General features: G+C 38.6%; 1 protein-coding gene across 1 annotated transcript in view; it reads left to right on the top strand.

Moving 5' to 3' along the window:
* The window catches only part of slit3 (slit homolog 3), a 63,247-nt gene that overhangs the window by 21,097 nt on the left and 24,893 nt on the right, over positions 1–17,257 (top strand). The window contains exons 8-17 of the mRNA XM_079891739.1: positions 201–351; positions 2,475–2,549; positions 3,407–3,550; positions 5,405–5,548; positions 8,661–8,824; positions 11,139–11,274; positions 13,603–13,671; positions 14,941–15,012; positions 15,155–15,226; positions 16,860–16,931. Of these exons, the coding sequence (XP_079747865.1) occupies positions 201–351; positions 2,475–2,549; positions 3,407–3,550; positions 5,405–5,548; positions 8,661–8,824; positions 11,139–11,274; positions 13,603–13,671; positions 14,941–15,012; positions 15,155–15,226; positions 16,860–16,931 (1,099 nt within the window). The remainder of the gene's footprint in view (positions 1–200; positions 352–2,474; positions 2,550–3,406; positions 3,551–5,404; positions 5,549–8,660; positions 8,825–11,138; positions 11,275–13,602; positions 13,672–14,940; positions 15,013–15,154; positions 15,227–16,859; positions 16,932–17,257) is intronic.

Genomic DNA, 17,257 nt, shown 5'->3' with positions numbered 1-17,257 from the left:
CATTGACTTATTATTTTTCCTCCCATCTCATATTTTTTTTTCCACCACCATGTCCCTTTATGGGCTTCGTATTATGCAATTCTTTTTTTTTATTAATAGGTGATCTGGACATGTGATTGAGATTTACCCGTGTGTGTGATGAGTTGAATTAGCGGTTTGAATGTCCTTCTTTCTCTGTTTGTGTCTTCTGTGTTTGTTAGGTGCGGAGGACTACCGCAGCCGTCTCAGCGGCGAGTGTTTCCAGGACCTGGTTTGTCCCGAGCGTTGTCGGTGTGAAGGAACGGTGGTGGACTGCTCGAACCTCAAACTCACCAAAATACCCCCTCACCTACCCGAGCACACCACTGACCTGTAAGAGACACGCATTTCAGCTCACAAACACACCTAGCGACCCAATCAATCATTCTCGAAAACATTCGTCTTTTACAATCCTACCTCACTAATTCTTTCGGTGTCCCTCTGTCCCAGAGACCTCATCCTTCTCTCTTGTCCTCTGATTACGGGGTCTTGTCCCCGGCTGAGTTGTGGTGAATGAATCTCCGAGGCCTCTCCCAGGCCATTAACCACTCAGCTGCGTTTTCCCTGGGAAGAGCTAGTCAGGGTGACAATGCGTTTGTCCTTGTGTTCATGTGTAGAGGACACATCAGGGTTTTCCCTCTGCAGTCCCATCAACTCGAGTCATCGGTCACACTCTCTCTGTCTCTCTCTCTCTGTCTTTCTGCGGCTCAGTGACTACAGCTTGCACCCGCTAGCACAGCTGCTTATTTATAGAGCTCTTGCGGGAATGCTTGCAACCAGGAACCAGCACTTTATGTCTGATGTGCTTTCCCATGGCAGGCTCCGCTAGGGAAACCAACCCTGGGGGAAGCAAAAAAGACAGCAATGGTGCATTTACTAGACTCTACTCTTAATAATGTTTGGAAAGTCTCTCTCGACCTAGACTTTCTTTGCACCTTGGTTTGGAATGGGAGTCTAGCATACTGCTAAATGCATGCTGTGCAGTATATACTGCAGTCTACTTTATCATTTTCTGGTTATACTCTACATTTGGTGCACTCAAGCCCTCCTGAGAAGTTTGTATTTATAAGCTGGTAAGTTGTATTTCTGAAGCTTTGTCAGAGCATAATGTCGATGTACCTTTGCTACATAAAATTCATTTTAAACTCTACATTTACAATTTGATGAATAAAGAATGCCCGTTTTTGCTTTGTTTATATTTAATTTATGAAGTTAATTTATTATATTGTTATATATTCTATTGTAATTGTACAATACTATGGTATTTTGTACATGCAACATCCGTCTCTGGGATATTTTGGTTTCATTTTTCTACAGTGGAAGAAAGTGGAGACACACTGTCCATATTTTTTTACAGTCTTTGATTGCGTCCGACATGTTTTCTCACTGACACGTCCTCACCTCAAAACTCAGGGCATGTAGAAAATCGTGAGCATAAGAACAAGTAATTACAACTTTGTGGTGACATACACGTTCAACTCATAAATACAATCTTGCCAACATGACTTGAATGCACCAATTTTGGCAGATGTGTTACATAACATTGTAAAATCTTCAGCGTACTACATTCATAGAGAACATTTTACAGTATACTGCATAGTAGAACAGGGGTTTTCAAACTATATTTCTATGAATAAATGCCCAATTATACAGTAAAAAATCTGAAAATATTTAATTAATTCCTATTGAAATTACTGGAATTATTTTGTTTTATTTTATTTAAAATGTTATTGTATTTTAAATTTTATTTTATTTGAAATTTCATTTAAAATTTTATTTTATTTTATTTTATTTTATTTTATTTTATTTTATTTTATTTTATTTTATTTTATTTTATTTTATTTTATTTTATTTTATTTTATTTTATTTTATTTTATTTTATTTTATTTTATTTTATTTTATTTTATTTTATTTTATTTTATTTTATTTTATTTTATTTTATTTGCCATGGATCCCCCAACGCCTCCTTGCAGCCACAGTTTAAAACCCCTGATAAAAAGTAGAATGCCATTCCAAAATACGCCATATGTTTCTGTCATACTCTTTTCCTTCATTTATCTGCATAGCACATTAGCCCGTCTTCCACATGCACTGTTTATTATTTGCAAAAGTGTCTGAGTATGTCCTTCATATTGATATCACCGGTGATGAGGGGCAGATGAATGTGTATGAGAGTCACATATCCAGCACTCACACCAGAGAGGGCGATACTGATTTTTCATTACGTTGACATCACAGTCCTGATTATACAGCGTCTCCCACATAAGAGACTTGAAGACTGAAACAGAGACGTCGTCTGAATGATAATCACTTTTAGCTCTTTTGTCTCCATCTCACTCCTACATGCTCCAGTGAAGTTTACTCGTGCTTTTTGCTGTGAGACTTTGTCTTATTATTATACCTTGTGAGGACTGTTGAACTATTAACCCCTGTCTCTCGATCTCTCTCTATTCCAGACGGCTGAACGACAATGAAATCCCCATCCTAGAGGCTACAGGAGCCTTCAAGAAGCTCCCAAACCTGCGCAAGATGTACAAACTGGTTTATTTCTTCTTTTCGTTTAAAGGGTTTGGCTGCTGAATGACATTGGGGTGTTTGGGAAATTCAGCTTTGTATGCAGGGAATGCTATGGACAATAGGACAAGAAAAGCTTCTGGAGTATTCCAACCTAGTCCGCAAAAGCATGCAGTGATTTACTGTCAGACAATATTTGCAGCTCACTCCAAAATTGGAAAAAGCGGTATTCGCTCAGGAAGAGGACCGGTGATTTATCATGCATGAAATTGCTTACTATCTAGCACAGTTATAAATTGGGCAGATCTAAAAGACTGACCTTACATTTTACTGTAGCATGGTTTAAAATTAAGCTGTGAATCATCATAAATGTGCGTTTAGGATACAACCACAACCTATTTATATGATGAAACAAAGAAATTTGCACTGTACCATTGCAACCTGTGCTTTCTGGCATTTGTCAAAATAATAAATAGTGCATTCGGGACACATTAAAGGGATAGTTCACCCAAAAATGAAAATTCTGTCATCATTTACTCACCATCATGTCGTTCCAAACTTGTTTGAGTTTCTGTTGAGCACAAAAAGAAGAAATTTTGAAGAATGTTGGTAACCAGACAGTTGACGATAGTCATTGACTTCCATAGTAGGAAAAAAAAATACTATGGAAGTCAATGGCTATCGTCAACTGTTTGGTTACCAATATTCTTCAAAATATATTTTTTTGTGCTAAACAAGAAAGAAACTCATACAGGTTTGGAACAACATGAGGGTGAGCAAATAATGACATTAATTTTTGGGTGAACTACCCCTTTAAAAGAAGTGCTTGTGCGTCATGGGGAGTTGATGTTTTTCTTGAATTCCGTGTTTGCAGAAACTTGAGTAATAATAAACTCCGGGACATCCGTGAGGGGGCGTTTGATGGGGCCGGAGGTGTTTTGGAGCTGCTGTTGACCGGAAACAAGCTGCAGTCAGTCAGCGGACGGATGTTCAAGGGTTTGAGCGGCCTAAAAACACTGTGAGTATCACACCCCCGTTTCACGATAAAGCTCATTTTTCTAAATCCAACCCTGCTTCTCCTGTTATCCTGCTCATTAAAATGAAGACATGTCTCCGAGCCACGTTCACCTTCAAATATTCACACGACTCTGAATATAAATGCACAAAACATTAGTTACGGCATTGGAAATCTGCTCTAAGGAATTGCTCTTATAGGCTTATTAAGAACTCAATTTTCAAGAAAAATTGCCCTCTCTCAGCAAAAACCAAACTGTGATCGTAAGGTCTAATCAAGATGTTAACCGTATGAAGTTATTCTAAGAAACTAACGGGCATAGACGTCGTCTATGCCGGTGTGCTATCGGGAACAAAGATGCTAATACAATGCATATTCTGAAGCCTGGTGGTTAGAAAAAGCCTTCCGTAGGTCTGCTGTCGCTCTAATTAGCTTAATTGGAGAGAGAGGAGTGCACAGGAGCAAATGAATGGAATCATGGTCCTGCAATATTGGATTTAGTGGCTTTCAAATCCCAGGAGTATGTGTCCAAATTGAGTTTGCTCGTCTCAGATCCCTGTTTGTCAGAGTTTAATGCCGAATTTGCTGCTTTCAGGTTTTCATCACGGCAGACTCTGGTTTGCATTTAGCCTGTTTGTGCTGCTGAAGGCCTTTAGGAGACCTTGATTGTTTTGGGCTCCTCACCCCTCCCCAACCACACGCACACAGACTCATCTTATCTCGTGTCAAGCAGTGAGCTGCCTCAGCTGGCCACGTCTGCTGCACAGACAGAATCTCAGAGAGCAGACGCACATGGTTACAGCACAGGCCACGCTCCAAGATAATCGTCACACACAGACGCGTTTACATAGCAGTTCTCACCGGCCAGAAAGCCTTAGACTTATGCTGTTTAAATAAAGCTGATTATAATTATAGTATTCAAGTATACACTAACTCAAAGTCTACACCTAAAACAAACTTTTTTTTTTCATTTTCACAATAATAAACATTTAAAATAAGAAAAAAACACGTGTAGATTCTAAGATAGTTAGATTAGAAACACCAGGTCCAGTTCATGGGCTTATCAGACCATGGGCTAGCTGGATTATGACTTTTTTTTGTATAGTCTATATAAAAATCAATGTGATAAGTGGGTTCTTCCTAAAAGAAGACACAAAAAATATAATATAATATAATATAATATAATATAATATAATATAATATAATATAATATAATATAATATTATATAATATAATATAATATAATGATATAGCCTATTTAGGGTGCTCTGGTGTAAAAAAAATATATATATATTATCATAATGTAGCCTATAAAAATTCATTTATAAATAGATATACATATTTTTTTAAATGTTTACAATATACTGTATGTAACAGACTTTTAAATAAAGGCTACAAATGAATAGCTCATTACTGTTGTTTCTCACAAAGTGTCCAACACAATGTAGACAAAGCTTGACACAAACACACACATTGCAATATGCAGTTCTTTGTCAGTTGTTTCACTTGAATGCTCTGATACACAGTAAGTGCTGTCTGCTGAAGCCACATCAGATGTCCTTCTTATAATCTCACAATAAAAAAATCACTGCCAATCCATCATGCAGACTCACTTTAGATTCCTGTCTCTGATACAGCTACTTTCCTCCTTTATACTGGTGTGTATGTGTTCCTACCCTGCATGCATGGCACATCATCTCAAAAAATGTCAGCAGTGATACCATAAAACCACCATTGACTTAATGCATAACAGCAGCCACAGAGTCTCATAAACACTATGTTCCTCCCTCCCCATGAGCTGTGTGCTGCTGTCTGTCAGGGTCAATGTGATCCAACCTGCCTGTGTGTTCCCATCAGGATGCTGAGGAGTAATCAGATCAGCTGTGTGGATAACGCCACCTTCACTGGCCTGAGCTCCGTGCGCCTGCTTTCCCTGTACGATAACCGGATCTCCACCATCGCCCCTGGAGCTTTCAACACCCTGCATTCCCTCTCCACCATGTGAGTCCTCCACTCTCACACACACACACACACTCCCCTCTGTGTCATGGGTTCATTCTATCAGTTATGCATCCATAATCAACTGAATTCTTTAGTGCTAAAAAAAACAATTGAAATAATAATACCTAAGAATTTGGTATTTGAAGCGAAACTATTTCTACTGCCTGATAAAACTATTCACTGAAGTTGCTGTGTCTGTACCAAACCCACAAACGAGTTAGTTCAAAAATTCACAAAGACGCAGGAAATCAAACACAGTCCATCGGGTCACGCACCACCACCAATCAAGCGCCTATTATATCTTCATATGCAAAGCGGATGAGGATGTGGTTCAAGCAAAGAATTCTTATTGTTTGCAGATGTATTTTCAAAATTATGAGGTTATGTTTTCTTGTCTGGGTTGAAAACGGTTGTTCTTGAACCTCAGATGAGAACATTTTGGCTTGCCCCCACCCCGGGGCAGGGTGAATTATTCAAAAATGGCTAAAAAGGAAAATTGCTCTGCTGTCTAAAAATGGACTAAGATTTTGTGCAATGAGGTTGTCCATACAAAGGCAAATGTAAGGAATTAATTCTTCTGCCATCTAATTTTTGCTTTTGATTGTATGCTGTACAAAAAAAAATTGGGAACAGTTGAAGTGCGGTACATTTTTAATACAGATTAATATCTGCGTAGCTTTTTGCGGGGGATGTAAACAAAGAACTGATAAACAAAAAGTGAACTCTAGTGTGTCACAGCCCTGAGGGGATGACAAGAAAGAGAAGGATCAGTGGGGAAAACTGAAAGAGATCTCACAGATGTTCATAGATAAACAGATGCTGTTAAGCATTCAAAATAACTTCTGGTGGAATCATAATTTAGAAGAAAAAAAAAAAGAAATGATGACTGCCAACACAGCAAGCATCTGTAACCATTTGAATTATCATATCAGGCTTTATTCTTGGCACACGTTACACTGTGCAACAATACACATGGTTCTCTTTTTCATGCTGTGAACCCTGCCTACTAACTGAAATATGTGAACAGATTCTGAGCAGAGACATTCAGACTGTTCTGATTTGCGTGAAAGTCATTCCTTCCATTCTGACCATCTAATCAAGTTTAGCATGCACAAACAACAGAAAGAATTTACACAATGAAGTCATCCAATCAGTGTAACGTACATCTTTTTTTGTCAAGGCCATAAACAACTTTAAATCCTCAAACCATACAAGTGCTTTTTGTAGCTTGCCACTATCATTACTGTTTTGTTTTGTGTGTTTTGCTGTCTGTTTTGCTTTGTGTGTGTGTTTTTTTTTTTTTTAAATATTGGAATATTTCCAACTACCTAAATTTATAGTTGTGTATATAGTAGTGTAAATAAATAAATGCACTAGGCCCTGTATCATGAATTTTTTTTTTTTTTTCAGTGTATTCTGCATTTGTGTCAATACGGCTAAGTGAACATAAAGAAACCTAAGTAATTATTTACTCAAAGCACATTAAAAAACACATTATAATACTTATCTATTCACTGAACACACCTTTAGAATGTATAATGCATTAAAACAAATGACAAACAACAAATTTCAGATGTAACAAGGAATCTGTAAATATAATGCATTTTAACTTTGGTTATGTATGAAAAAATATAATGCATTATAACGTAGGCTACATTATGAATACCTTTATAATAATGCATTATACATAAAGGCTTTAAGTAAAGTGTTACCGAAACCCTATTGGAAACTGCACAACACATTCAAGTCTTCCTCACTTCTTATGCCATAAGGCAACTTTTCCAATCAATCGGTTGTGCTATTTCTTTCAGAATCTTTATTTTCGTTCTCTTTTTCCTTTGCCAGCTCTCTAATTAGCCAGCGGCTGACACAGCCATGTCCATTTCAGCACAGGGCAGCTAAAAATATCCAGAGAGAGAGAGAGAGAGAGAGAGAGAGAGAGAGTAAGGCCTCCCCAGCTATTCTCTTCCCACAGTAGTGCAGCAGACATGTTGGGCACACTTCCCTCCTTTTTCTCTCTCACTCCATCATTCATCCCTCCACCTCCAAAATTAGAGCAGAGCGGGCGAGTGTTTCCGGTAGGAGAGTTTGCAGGGCTAAAGCGAGCAGTCAGGACAGAGGTTACTTTTGTGTGCTCACATTTGTGATTATCACAGTAAAAATAGATGTGTTTTTGTTAGCAATGTCCAATTTATTAAATTTAGCAGGATAAGTAGTCTCTAATGTCTAGTTTGTGATATCATTCCCAAAGCAAACGTCTGCCTCGCTTTTCTCTCTCTCAACCTGTCTTGTGTTTCTTTACCCTACCTTCATGTACAGGAATAATTAAAGGCAAACGCATTGCTGGTGAGGGATATAGGGTAGTGTTAACATGAGCCCACCCCCTTAAGCTGCAAAGCATCTATTGGCAAAGCAACGGAAGGTCAACACGCTCGATTAATTTATCCCGCCGGCTGTAGGGTAGCAGACACTCTCAGCTACTGTATTAAAGAGCTCCTCTGTGCCTGTACTAGCACTGCTGCTCCTGCTCGTGTGTTTCAGCAATGCATTAGTAAGACGGCCTTCTGTATGGGCCGTCAACCGGTTCCCTGGTGGGCCTTCCAGAGTCATTGCCGGTGATGCTTTCAACTCAAGGCTACAATTTTATGATTTTGGTCTGCGTGCCACCACCTGAACTTTCAGAACTCAGTAAGGACACATGAAAAATGAGCCAGTATGTTGATTCTGAAGCCTCTGATCCAGCGTTCCCAATAGCCATTGGTTGATGGATCTTTCTGTACCCAAAATGTGTCTGTGTCTTATTCTGAGCCTTCATCTTAGTTTTTTTTAAAGCACTTTGCCTTTAGTGGCTGTTATAACAGTGTTATTGCAGCGTAATAACATGTGAACTAATGCAAAAGTTGCTATTGAACGTTGCCAGCATTGCAGGTTGCATCGCAGTCATAATATGCAATTGTATTGCTATTTAAATGTAAATTCACCCATGCAGTTCTCCTGCTGTGTTAAATGGGCTGAAGTTTGATTGTTTATGTGGTAATTTAACCCTGCTGATTGCTTTCCATTGTAATTATATAGTAATGAGGGTTTTTTTCTTCTTTCTGTTTGTGTACAGTAACCTGCTGTCTAATCCCTACGTGTGTGACTGTCACTTAGCCTGGCTGGGACTGTGGCTTAAGAAGACCAGGGTGGTTAGTGGCAACCCACGCTGCCAGAAACCTGCCTTCCTGAAGGAGATCCCTATACAGGATGTAGCCATGCCTGATTTCTCCTGTGACGGTACAATATGTTCTGCTTGCTCTGTTCAGTAACTCAATTAAAGGGATAGTTCATCCAAAAATTTAAATTCTGCCATCATTTACAAGTTGTTCCCACCGTGTATGAGTTTCTTTCTTCTATAGAACACAAAAGAAGATATTTTGAAGAATATTGGTAACCGAACAGGCTCAAGGTCCCATTGACTCCCATCAAGTCAATGGGCTCCATCAACTGATTGGTTACCAACATTCTTCAAAACATCTTCTTTTGTGTTCAATAGAAGAAGGAAACTCATACACGGATGGAACGACTTACTTGAGGGTGCGTAAAGGATGACAGAATTGTCATTTTTGGGTGAACTATCCCTTTAATGGCTGCATTAAAGAGTGTATTAATGCAATAAACCACAACACGTTGTGCATCACAGTGTTTTTACCATAGTAAAGGAGCATGGATAGCCTAACTCCTTTAACTGTTGTGAAATCACTGTAAATATATTACATTTTATTAAGTTATTATATTATGTTTATGATATAATTGTCATCATAAATATTTCTTATTGGTATCTTTACATATGTATTACCTTGTAACTTGGGGGTGTTATTGTACATATACAGACTTAAAGATATAGATAGACTTATGTACAATGAAACCCAAAGTTACAGGGTAATGAACTCCATATATACAATGTATCTACAGTAAATTTCCCTCTGAAAGAGGTTTATCACCTTTTTCTCAACTACACTGAACATGGCATATGCAATCAGATGTTTTTAATATAAATACAAATGTACCAATCTATGCTCCCGTGTCTCCATCTATACAGTGTTGATTCTCTTTTATACTCTTCAACTCCTCTGTTTCTACACTTCCCTGTTTAGAGGTTATATACCCCCTTTTAAGCAGTTCCTCATGAACCAGAGGCACATTGTCAGGACATTGAATAAGGGTTTGCAAACCTCAGCTACTATTTGCGCTGTAGCCTTTGCCATCCACACCACATCCATCTCCAGTTCCCATGAAATCACACTGCTTAGATCAGGCCACTGAATCAGCTCCTTCCAGACACCATTCCAGACCGAAGCTTGCTCTACGCTCCATCTCCTCGGATTTCCCACACCTTCATCCCCCTCTCCCTGCTTCCCAGCGTCAGGGTAAATCACACCCGGCCAACTTCCCACAAGGCCGCACCGAGAGGGCACCACGAGGACAAATTAAATGCCGAGCGTGGAGGCCTAAACATTATCTTCTCCCACTCTGTTTTTTATAGGGAAGAACTCGTGTCCATAAAGACAGGGGAAAACAGAACCTCTCGAGACTGACATAAAGTTTAATGGAGAAAAAGAAACTGCGGTTTGGCTTCTGTCTGGATTGGGTCCTGTGTTTCAGAAGGCCTCCCTGTCAAAGCTAGGGTGTTCTGGGTAGAAACAGCTCTTTTGCTGCTCCAGGACTTCAGGGAATATCGTGTTAAGAGAGCCTGCTCAGCTGTAGACGGCGAAGCACTTTGAAATAAAGAGGTTCAAAGTGAGAGAAATCGCCCTGGCTCGAGGTCCATTAGTTAGAAGAGGCTGTCTGTCAGGGCTCATGTGTTGTTATTCCGCTCATTTCTTCCTCCTTGTGCGGGGGCGCCGTCACTTCACCTCCAAAAAACTCACCAGCACAACATCTAGCTATTTCAGTGCTCTGCAATTACATTTAGAGTAACAAAGTCAAGCTAAATTGATTTACGGGAAGATATTTTTGGTTGTTTGAAGTAGTCATTGTAAAACAAGCCCCCTTGGCCCTTCTGCATTTGCAGGCACATCTAGGCCCAGCGTTCCCTTTTCCAGACTCGGTCTGTGAGTTATTCTTGGAGCATATCTCAGTCTCCATTACCTCCCATTAATGGCTTAATTCACTGTTTCTTTTTAATCTACAGGGTAATTCAGAATTTTACAGATAGCATCTTACAGAGCTTGGATGAAAGCAGCTCGGGAGGAGGCTACAAGTATTGCTTGCAGGAAATGTGGAGCAAGCGAGGCCAAAAGCAATATTTAGCTGCTGATTTTAAACTCCTGTGCACTGTTTCACTTATTATGAGTGAGCGTGCTCTGTAATAATGATACCCATGTTTGGAGAACACACTGGAGAAAGGGCTATTTTCAGAGAGGGTGCGATGCATTTCGGTGCTCACAGCACCTGTGCTCTTTCATCTATTCTCCCTCTTTCTCCATCCTCCATTACTCCCTTTTAAAGAATTGATGAGTTTCTATATTAGATCTTTTAGCAACGCATATTACATTTTTCTCTTGCATGATGTAAAGGAGCATAAAATATGCATGTCTTTCTCTCTCAGGTATGGAAGAGAATGTCTGTCTGCCGTCGGCCCCTCGCTGTCCGGATTCCTGCACATGCTCGGACACAGTAGTGCGCTGTAGTAACCGAGGGCTGCGTTCCCTGCCTAAGGGCATCCCTAAAGATACAACTGAACTGTGAGTTTCTTCTTCTAACTCCCTTTATTTTACCTTAATCACCTTAGTACAGAATCACAGCTGGTGGATTTTGTTTCCACAAAGTTCACGTCACATCCAGTGTTCTTTTTCTACTTGGTCAGTTTAGTTAATTAAAATGGTAACAATCAGCCCAATAGGTTGAGATACAAGAGTTAAAATTGGGGTCAGATTAAACTGTGTGAGGTCGGGAGTGTTTAAATAGAGGAGACGTACAACAGTAATAAAGTGAATAAATGAAGTGTATTTACAGCATGAAACCGGAAAACAAAATAAAACTCGAAAACTTAGGCTGTTAAAAGTGTGGAGTCAATTTTCACCCTACCATAAAACAGTCCTTAAGAGTCCTAGTGTGTTGAATGTGTCCATCGGTGTATATACAATCTACAAAAGTGATAATCAATAAAGTGTGATTTCTGGAAAGGTAAGATTTGATCCATTGTCAGACATATTGATTGATGGGATGTATTTGTACAAGAAGACTAGAACAAATGCACACATAAACACTATTATCACAGCCAAAAGAATTCATGATAACTATATTATTGTATCTATAGAAATTGAGGGTACGTTTACACGACAATGATGTACTAAAAACAGAAAAGTTTTTCACATACAGACAACAACGTTGTCAAAACTATCCCAGTTCACACGGATCCGCGAAAACGACTAAAAACGCTGTATTATTCATGCCAGGCCAGTAGTTGGCGATGTCACTTTGTAAAGAAACACTACACACCTATGGACTGAACACATAATACGCATACGCATGACGTCACAGTTTTCACAAATTCGCATTTTTGTAGTTTAGTCGGAGATTATAACAGAACCTTTTTTTAAAAACTTGCACTTTGAAACCCGTTTTCAAAAGTTTGCGTTTTCAGGCCCCCAAAACGCTGAAGTCGTGTTAATGAACAGCCAAAAAGCATAGAAAGTTTTCCACTTTTAGTTGAAAACGGTGTCTTGTAAGCAGCTCCTTAGAAAAAAATATATAAATAAACAATACTATCAGTCAAATTCATCTTAAACTTTATTTTGTGTGTTGTCTCACTTTTTTTGTCCAATGAATCACACTCAAAAATATGAATGTAGGAAGGAGGAGAGAGAGTTTGTATGTATAACTGTACAAAAGCACACAAAAATAACTGCAGACTGGGGTGTCTTTCTTTTACGGAATCCAAAAAGATAGCTAACAAGTTAACTTTTAAGTTTTGAGTGGATGTATTACAAGGGAAATCTGTCTTGTAAGAGGTGTGTCAAGGACACAGTGGTAATATCTCATGGCTTTATACACTACATCACACAACCCCAGTTTTCAAGCTGTCATTAGATTCATTGACAACTTTGACAGTGACAGTATTGACCTTCATTACAAGAGTCTACATGTACTGTAAATCTGCCTGCCATGAGCAATACAGTTTCTGAAACATACCCATTTTTAAAGAATAAAAAAGCCCATGAGATGTCATGGGCCAGCTCAGACTGTCTGAGGGTCAATGAGTTTGATGCACAGTGTAAAGGTGTCCGTCATAGTCTAATGGACCAGTCAGATGAAGAGAGAGTACAGCGCCTTAGAACTGCTGACACACAGGCCGTTTACACTCGACAAGAGCTGCTCACACTCCCACTTAAACAGAGAGAGTGAGAGCGAGAGACGGGGAAGCAATAGAACAAGTCGACAGCGACAAAGACGAGAAAGAAAGCACAAGATATCAAACAAACGACAAAGTGAGACTGATATAACAAGCGGTTATATTACCGAGTGTAGTGAACCAGAAAATCTTGCTGTTGGTTTTTCAGCAGAAGGACAGTGATTGTTCTTGGATCGTACAGGAAAACTCCAGAAGGACCGACCTCTTCTCCTGTGTTGTAGTTTTGAAGACCGTATCACTGATCACTGACAGACCCCATTATCAGCTGGCTTTGATAGCAGACCCTGAAGTCCCTATCAAAGCGCCATCTATCTGTGTCCTGTCGTCTTGCATTGGTCTGGTCTGCTGACGTTCTGCTGGGCTCAGCTGAGAACAGCCTTTTAGCACATCAAAAAGTGGAAAAATAAGGATGAAAGAAATGTTGTATAAGCAATGCAAGCAGCTACACTTCAGGCCTGATCTTTAGCTCTTTAGCTCCTTTAGCTCACTGAAATTTCTCTGAATTTATAGCCACTTTGTGGTTATAAATGTCTTCTCCTTTTTTACTTTTTTTTTTTTATAAGCATGAAATGAAATTTAAAACGAAATCTGGTTTTGCTTTGTACCTTGTCTGAGGAGTGAAATTTGTCTGTTAACAGGATTTTTTTTACCGTTTCAGATACTTGGAAGGAAACCTCCTCACATCCGTGCCCAAAGAGCTTCCTAATCTGAAACAACTGACACTGCTGTATGTATTTCTCCTCTTTTTTTATTGATTGTATTCATTTGGCATGCAAATTCAGACAAAGAACCTACTGTGCATTGAATGTCTTCATTTGTATGTATGTTTTAAGCATTCCCATTTGTGACCCTGGATCACAAAACCAGTCACGAGTCGCACGGGTATATTTGTGGCAATAGCCAACAATACATTGTATGGGTCAAAATTATCGATTTTTCTTTTATGCCAAAAATCATTAGGATATTAAGTAAAGATTATGTTCCATGAAGATATTTTGTATATTTCCAATTGCAAATATATAAAACATTTATTTTTGTGAGTGAATGCAGCACAATCGCGAACATAAATGGACAACTTTAAAGGCGATTTTCTCAATGTTTCGATTTTTTTGCACCCTCAGATTTTCAAATAGTCAAATACTGTCCTATCCTAACAAACCATACATCAATGGAAAGCTTATTTATTCAGCTTTCCGTTAAATTTTCCATTAAAATTTACCCATGTGACTGGTTTTGTGATCCAGAGTCATTTTTCCTGAAGCTGAAGGATATATAAGGCACCTCTGTACAATACAAATCTCACACTGTAAAAATAAATAAATAAATAATAACCTACAGTAAAAACGTCTTAATTGATTAACTGGAAGTTACCTTACCAACAAATGTATGGCTTTTGCAAGTGAAAGCTATGAATTGCCGTATAGTTTACAGTGAAATAACATTCCCAGAAGTGATTCATCACATACAAAATTGAAATGCATTAAACATCACAAACCAGTATTATTATATTTTATTTAAATGAATAGGTTTCTGCTAGCTTTGGTTGTCAGTAATGTGCATTAAGGTGTTTTGTGTTATATTTTATGTTTTAGTTCATGTTTTTTGAATTTTTTTGCTATCCTGATGGTGTTTTGTCTCTATGTGCATATGACTCTATGCATTAGCATTGGCCATGGTTATGTAAAATTCACCAAAAAAAAGTCACCAATATGCCATCCCATAATACCTGAAACATTTTTACTATATTTTTTCCCAAAATGAATATCTGGCAACCGCAACTGCCAGTTCTTTAACGAAAATTTTACGGGATACAGTTTAGGTTTTATGCATGTTTTAAGCCATTTTTTATAACCTTTATTTAACCAGGTTAAAAATAACTAAGATTAAATGTCTTTTCTAAGAGTAAACTGGCCAGGGTTGTGAAGGTATGTTGTAGACTTTGTTCTGAGGGTGTGTAATTGAATCTGCTGTGTGTTTGTGTGTGTTTCCTCTGCAGAGACCTCAGTAATAACAGCATCAGTCTTCTTGCCCCTCTCACCTTCAGCAACATGACGCAGCTCGCAACCCTGTAAGTTAACACCATAATCCAACAATCAAACACAGTATCTATGTCGACATTGTTCCGTCATGCGAACATTACTACTACTGACTAAAACATTTTGGCAGAATTGTTGACATTAAATGACAGTTTTGTCTCCATCTGTCTGCAGGATCCTGAGCTATAATCAAATTCGCTGTGTCCCGGTTCATTCATTTGATGGCTTGCGTTCTCTCCGCTTGCTGTAAGACTCCTTTTTGTATTTTACCTGATGAACCAGCGATCTGCTGCAACATCAATCTCTCTCTCTCTCTCTCTCTCTCTCTCTCTCTCTCTCTCTCTCTCTCTCTCTCTCTCTCTCTCTCTCTCTCTCTTTCTCTCTCACACACACACACACACACACACACACACACACACACACACACACACACACACACATAAACTCCCCATGCACCACAACACCTCTCTGAGATCCCAATAACCTGACTTATGAACTTACCGTCAGGAGATTAGTGCCGGAACAAAGCAGCTTTAGAACAACACGTTCACAGCATCAGCAAGTTTTGAAGGAACAAAGCATTTTTTAAGAAAGCAGATTTTAAGAGCTCTTTTAAGTCCCGTGGGTTTCTTTTTTGTAATTAAAAGTAACAGATTTTAACTTTATATATATATATATATATATATATATATATATATATATATATATATATATATTGGAAGCTTTTTACCATACCCTCATCATTTATTTTTTGCTACATTACCCTTATCCCATTCTCAAACTTTTAATCTTAAACTATGAAAATGCCATTATAAAATGTTAATTATTGCTATAATTTAAAAGTATAAAAAGAGTCAAATAAACGTAATTACTTTCAGTATTTATTATGTGAAAATAACAGAACATTTCAAAAGTTTGGAAATAGAAATCTGCTGTAACATTATCAATGTCTTTACTGTCACTTATGATCAATCTAATAAAAGTAATGAAAGGTAATGTACTATATGTCCCTCAAATTATTCCTGTCCTTTAGTCAAGAAAATTCCAGGTAAATATCAGGTGTGAACTAAATATTTTTTTTATTGAGCTGTAATATTGTTAAGATTGTCTTAAGTAAAAAGTGGTAAATATTGTGCATTTGTGATACATATTGTGATACATTGTGTATTTTTGATGCATAAAATGTTAGATATGAAATTAGTAAGACAAAGTCAGACAGTTTATATTTTTAAAATATCATTTCTACCCCATATTTGACGGTAATTTGTGATGTGGTAGAAATTACATTTGTCCATGGCAGGTAAACAAACCATTGTGTGGCCATAGTTGAAGAAACAACCTTAAATGTCTCTCAGCATATAACTGGATGGTTAGCTTTGTGGCTCTGGGCAGGATAGGTTATCAACACCCTGTGTGCACAGATATGTTAAACAGACCAAAGGACGCCCACCTTATTCCGGCCTCTTCATGTTTAGTCTGCCAGGCAGTCATCATTGTCACTTTTTAATTTCCCAGAATGCCTCAGGGCCACCGCTGACTTGGCCTCATGGGTCTTTAGCTGTCCAATCATGCTCTCAGGTTGCAGTCTGGATGTATATGTGTGGGCCGAGCGCCCTGTAATAGAACAGGAAAAATTATTAAACAGAACTGACACAGCATACAATGAAATCTCAATGCAAATCTGCCGTTCCCACTGGTGTCTCACAAAATTGGCTGAGGTTTTCTATAATTCGTGCTAAATGCCTTGAATGACTGACCCTTTCTTTCTTTCTCTATCTCCCCTCTTTGATTCTTTCATCATTTATAGTGCAGAAAACAATGAAACCAACTCCCAGAGCTCAGTGCTTTTTTTCATTTTCTTTTCATTCTTCTCTTTCAGAACCCTCCACGGAAATGACCTTTCAACTATTCCGGAGGGAGCCTTCAGCCACTTGACATCTCTGTCTCATCTGTAAGTGTGTGTGTGTGTGCGTGTGCGTGTGTGTGCGTGTGTGTCAGTGTGAGAACGTTCTCTCTCTGCCTCTATTATTGATGGACTCCCAGTCTCAACCTTAGAGACCAACTCAGGTCTTTAGACTCAATGTAAGTTTTACCTCATTACCGTGTGCAACCTAGAGAGAGTGCAGCCTTGTGCTCCGCGCTCCGAGACCGAGCCCCACAGGAAATCTTTGTAAATTTTATTACTGCTAAAAGGCATCTATTATGAAGGCTTATGGCCGTGTTGTTTTTTTCCTCTCCGGCTGTAGTTCCTGTTGCCGGTTTGGAGTGGGGATACTG

Source organism: Squalius cephalus (genome assembly GCF_949319135.1).
Source record: "Squalius cephalus genome assembly, chromosome: 14".
In the NCBI taxonomy this organism is placed as follows: Eukaryota; Metazoa; Chordata; class Actinopteri; order Cypriniformes; family Leuciscidae; genus Squalius; species Squalius cephalus.
This window is presented reverse-complemented; position numbering and strand designations above follow the sequence as displayed.